The sequence below is a fragment of the Ruditapes philippinarum genome, unplaced genomic scaffold, assembly GCF_026571515.1.
Source record: "Ruditapes philippinarum isolate M1 unplaced genomic scaffold, ASM2657151v2 ctg1292_1_1_1_1, whole genome shotgun sequence".
Classification (NCBI taxonomy): Eukaryota; Metazoa; Mollusca; class Bivalvia; order Venerida; family Veneridae; genus Ruditapes; species Ruditapes philippinarum.
The window spans coordinates 126296-132295 of NW_026866116.1; the positions used below are offsets into that span (position 1 = coordinate 126296).

The following is a 6000-nucleotide window of genomic DNA, read 5'->3' on the forward strand; positions in this document are numbered from 1 at the left end:
ATCCAGTAATTAATTATCACACAGCAGTTAGCTACTCAGTAAGTTATCCAGTAATTAATGATCACACTCAGTAAGTTATCCAGTAATTAATTATCACACAGCAGTGAGCTACTCAGTAAGTTATCTAGAAATTAATTATCACACAGCAGTGAGCTACTCTGTAAGTTATCCTGTAATTAATAATCACACTCAGTAAGTTCCAGAAATTAATTATCACGCAGTAGTAACCTACTCTGTATCCAGTAATTAATTATCACACTCAGTAAGTTATCCAGAAAAAAATTATCACACAACAGTTAGCTACACAGTAAGTCATCCAGTAATTAATTATCACAGTAAGTTATCCAGAAATGAATTATCACACAGCAGTTAGCTACTCAGTAAGTTATCCAGAAATAAATTATCACACTCAGTAAGTTATCCAGAAATTAATTATCACACATCAGTTAGCTGCTCAGTAAGTTATCCAGTAATTATTTATTACATGGCATTTTAACAGTAATAAATTATCACACATCAGTTAGCTACTCAGTAAGTATCCAGTAATTAATTATCACACTCAGCAAGTTATCCAGAAATTAATTATCTCACATCAGTTAGCTACTCAGTAAGTTATCCAGTTATCAACTTATTAACTACCATATAAGAATTGCTTTCTCTTATAAATGTAAAATCATTCTTTAGTATTATCTTATAATAGCATATAATTTCACAGCCTTATTCAAAACGACAAAATGACCCCATCCCAATGTAAAAGATTGTATTGTAATTGTTCTTTTTACAGGCCGATGCTCCAATTGGAATTCATCCTTCATCAAAGCATGCTAGCCCTACTAAAAGACCATTGGTAAGTATATGTACACATTGTATGAACTTGTTACAGAGGATATTGAATGTGTGTAGTGATACTGAATTTATTGAAGGAGTTGAATAAGATCATAATAATTATGCGAGCCTATGGCAAGCATAATTATTATTGTTTTATTCAGCAAGTTCAACAGTAGTATTGAATCTACATGAATATGATATTAATTTCATCACATATTCAAAATATTAACAGTTTACAGTTAAAAAGAATAATTTTTCATTGACTCGCCTATAGTGTAATGCTAACATTAGCGTGCTTTAATGCTCTTTTTGTATATAGGGCAAAATTAATGATGTCATGTCAGAGTGTTATTACACTAGTGTAATATCTTTTTATTAAATGGCTTTATAACACTCCTAGGCTGTAGTTTTGTGATGAATTGAATTACTATATCTGTGTGAAATTACCCAATTACTTTAATACATTCGAAATTTTGGCATATATTTTTATCAATTTGAACCAACATTTGACTTTGAAAGCTTTTTTGCGTTTGTGTTCAACTGCACAGTAATATAATCATGTAGGTATGATTTAAGAAATAATATATACCAAACTGTGATTTTATCGCTCAATAAAATCACTGTTTGGAGTTAAGATGCGACAAAATATATCACATATATAATGATTACGTCAAATGTCTAAATATAGAATGTCAACAGTGGTTTTATTGCATAATAACACACACTTTCGGTCCTTCTATGTTCAATAGGGAAAAATGCGGGTCATGTTAGAAAGAATAATTGCAAACCATCTGAATGATAAACTGTGCAAAACTCTATCAACATGCAAAAGAATTTGTTTCTGATTCAATGCTTATAGCATTGGAATCAGTTTTACTTTGTTGAACTACATGCAGTACAGATTGATGGTGTAGTTAATTTCATGGCATTTGGTTTGTTGACATCATGCAACTTGTACAAAATCTAATAATATGTAATTTTGAACTGCACTATAATGTTGAATTTGGCAATATAAATTTTTTGCAATACTTATATAACTGTTCTGTAAAACTGTATATATTTCCGTATATATTTCAGCCTGATATTCCAAAATATGCAAAACCTATCAATCCGAATGCTACACCAGGCGCACCACAAGAGAAAGACTATATATCTTACACGGTGTCGGCACCCAGCGGACGTGGAACGGCAATCTTCTCTACAGATGGTAATGTTTTACAATTATTAACGTGCTGTTAAATGGACTTGTCCTTTCTTAAATTTACAACTGTCAATTATTAGGTAGAGGGTTTTTATGTTAGGAACAAGCTTTCTTGCATAGCGTGAGTTTTACCCATGCTGGAAATTTCATCCCCTCAGGACAGATATTCCAATCTGAACCGCAACATATGACAGATATTATTAGTATAGAATCTGGGTTAGAGGTTATAAAGAAATGAGCCGTGTCATGACAAAACCAACATAATGGGTTTGCGACCAGCATGGATCCAGACCAGCCTGCGCATCCGCGCAGTCTGATCAGGATCCATGCTGTTCGCTATCAGTTTCTCTACTTGTTATAGGGTCTGTAAGCGAACAGCATGGATCCTGATCAGACTGCGCGGATGCGCAGGCTGGTCTGGATCCATGCTGGTCGCAAACCCACTATGTTGGTTTTATCGTGACACGGCTCAAATATTCTCACTTCAAACTCAGATCTCAGGCTTCTAATTGGTCGGAAACCAACACAGAATGAAGACTGTCGGAAGAGAAAGTTTTAATATTTTAGATATTGTTAGCATTAAAGACGAGAGTGCCGTGTAAATATTCATATTTGAAGACACATATCTCACAAAAAAGAAAGAACTATTTTGTTCTTATTTAAGTATTGAATAGATTCTGATTTGACTTTCTCAGTGACTGATATATTTTAAGTGACAAAGGTTATATGTCACTGATGTAAATTCCAAATATAATTTTACAGAATAATGTAGACATTTTTATCAACTATATTATAAAGTAGGCACATACTTTATGACTAAAATTATGCTTACTTTTGTGAATTTGTGTTAATATAAGTGTATTTGGGTTTATTTCAAATAGAAAACCAGATTATGTCAGAGAATGACAGAGAAGATATCCCAGCTGATGTTGTGCCTCTACCTGAAAGACCTGCAAGGTATGTTGTCTCCTTGGTTTGTAATAAATTAGAATATTTGTTCAGCGGAAAAGTGTTAGAATCAATAGTATCAAAAGATCGAACTTTTATTTTTATGATAAAAAAAGAGTGATGGAGTCAAGTTTGGCAGGCATACCTTTATCAACAGTATGGTGTTGGGCCAGTCAATGCACCAAGATATGTTCACAATACTTTTTCAGTACTTTAATCAAATATGGCATATATGCTGTAACTAAGAGCCATATTATATGGCCCATATATTTTGACCAACTAGTAAATTGGATGATCTTGTCAAAATTTTATGATATAGGTGAAATATTGCCTAAAAGTTTTTTTGTTTTTTTTTGTTACAAGCCTGATACTAATTTTGAACTGTTCAATATTCATAATGTAGGACAAATTCAAGTCACAAAATCATTGGTAAAAGCCATTATCCATATTAGTCTGTACAATTCCTTTAATATTAGTTTGTCGTTTTACACAAATCAGTCATACATTGTTTTGATATTTTAAGTTTCAGTCTTACATAAAACACATTGACTTAATGTAATGCTGAACAAGAAGCTTTGCTATTTTTGTATCATATTTCGTCATTATTTTTAGACTAGGGAATCAACAGAATTTGACAAAAGTTACGTGGTAAGAAACAATGTAAATTACAACTCTCTTGAAAATTTCACTAATTTGTAGAGAATATTTCTGCACTGAGCATGCTGAAAGCTTGAAATCCCCTGGATCATACATTTATCATGCTTCTACATGACATAGATCTTTGTTATTTTCATACTTCTACATGACATTGATCTTTTTTCATTTTCATACTTTTACATGACATAGATTTTTTGTCATGCTTCTCCATGAGATAGAGTTTTGACATTAATCTTCTACCTGACATAGAGTTTTGTTATTATCATGCTTCTATACTACATTGAACTTTTTTTGTGTTCATACTTTTACATGACACAGATTTTTGTCATGCTTCTCCATGAGAAATTCTTTGACATTTATCTTCTACGTGACATAGAGCTTTGTAATTTTTTCTTCTTCATGATATTGATCTTTTTTTAGTTTCATACACCTACATAAAACATGTTTTTGTCGTTTTTGTCATACTTCTGTGTGACATAGATCTATTAAAGTATCACACTGCTGCATGTCATAGATCTTCTGTGGCTACCATTTCCTTGTTTTATATTGTACATGTATTTTGTGAGGACAGGTTAAAGGTCATTTGAGTAAGCTCATTTTAAGGGCATTTGGGTCAATATATCTCAGACACTTTCTTCTTTATGACAATTTGGTTTCTTACAATATTTTTTTAGCTCTCTATCACTTTCTGTGAAACATAACATTGATTGTAGAATGTCAATTAAGTACTGGTTAACTATTCATAAGCAAGTTAACTGCCCAGTGTTTTAATATGACTGAAATGATACCTGAAATACTGTTCTATAGACTAGCTAAACTGATGCTAAATCGGACATCTAGCATTACTTTAAAATTCCTAATTAAATAAAAGGTTGCTCAGTTCAGAATCCAGTTTATTAGATTTTGTTATTTGGTTTAGACTGATAACAAGAAGTTCATTCTTTAACAATAGTCACGTATGTTTGGAGTTTGTTCCCAATACATGTGATTGTCTTTGTTAAATTTTATCATATGTTCATAGTTGTTAACATTTGTTCATAGTTGCTTTTTAACACACGTTCATAGTAAATGTGTTTATCAGAAATTTTCTTTTGAAAAGTTGACTACCATAGTTAAATGCAGTCTAAAATAGATACAGGTAACATAAATGCTGTAGATTTATGCTTACCACCTTTTGGCAAGGATAAGTCCTTGGCTTAGGTAACTCACTGAAAATCATTGCTGCAAGCTTAATATTTTCCAATGGTTCTTTTAACTTAACCGCATCAATGCACATATCTCAATATCATGGACTAAATTTAATTTGAGAGTGCTAAAACGGTCTGTATGAAGGCATTTGTTTGGCCGGCAATTGGTTTTTAATACTCTCTCCAAGGATTTCCCTTAGGCAGTCTGAGAATTTTTCTATCTTTATTTACTTTTAATTTTAAATCTATGAGAAGTCTTTACATGCTTTTAATGTTTACTTTTTTGATTTTTGTAGACATTCTATTTGCATTGTTCATTATTCTAACATTCTGAAGCTTATTAATTCACTCGTCACATTTACAAATCTTTTTACACAATAGTATTATCACTTTCATTTTATTTTTTACATCAATCACAGGTTTATTTTGACCTTTGTATAGATTAAGTTAACTTTAGCCTGTTACGAGGGGTAATAAATTCTACACTTGGATGCAACCGGTGCATTTTTCGTAATTAATACAGTATATAATTTGAATTTTCTCCTAAAAATGATGAATTGTTAAATCTAGATTGAAAGACGGATATGTATTTTTAAGATATTTTACTTGGTAAGGATTATTTACAAGCGATATATAAAAGGGCATTGATCATAAGACATAATTCATTCTCTGAAAAGTTTTACAGATTTTTACCGTTAAGAGTTACTTAAATATTCCATTACAGTATCATGTTTATTAAAGGACTTTTGAATGTGTTAGAATATACTTAAAATATATTCAAAAAAAGTACAAGGGACAAAAATGATTTCCGGGACGCACCCGTAACTGTCACAAGATTTCTGGGACATTCCAAGATTTCTGGGACATTCCCGTACGTCCGGGATGTCATGACATGTACACTACATTGTTATTGCTACCTATCTGGGATTGAGATGAAGCAAAAGATCTCTCTGTTATTTAATGACATAAAATGAAGGTGTCATTTACAGAGCAATCTTAATGTTTAGTTGTCTGTAAATATTGTAATGAGTAGTATATTCCGTGATTTAATGATATTATATTTTACTCTCCTCAAGGACTGAAATTTTTACCAATTTCTTAAATTCAAAGTTTTTTTGTTTCTTTCAGAAAATCTACAACCTCAAGCAAGCAGTCAGCTGACACTGATATTTTAAATGG

General features: G+C 31.6%; 1 protein-coding gene across 1 annotated transcript in view; it reads left to right on the forward strand.

The window, feature by feature from the left end:
- The window catches only part of LOC132731387 (uncharacterized protein C10orf67, mitochondrial-like), a 39314-nt gene extending 35538 nt beyond the window's left edge, over positions 1-3776 (forward strand). Inside the window, exons 22-25 of the mRNA XM_060717563.1 lie at positions 785-847; positions 1906-2035; positions 2911-2986; positions 3590-3776. Of these exons, the coding sequence (XP_060573546.1) occupies positions 785-847; positions 1906-2035; positions 2911-2986; positions 3590-3629 (309 nt within the window). The 3' untranslated portion in view covers positions 3630-3776. The remainder of the gene's footprint in view (positions 1-784; positions 848-1905; positions 2036-2910; positions 2987-3589) is intronic.
- The last annotated feature ends 2224 nt before the right edge of the window (positions 3777-6000 follow it).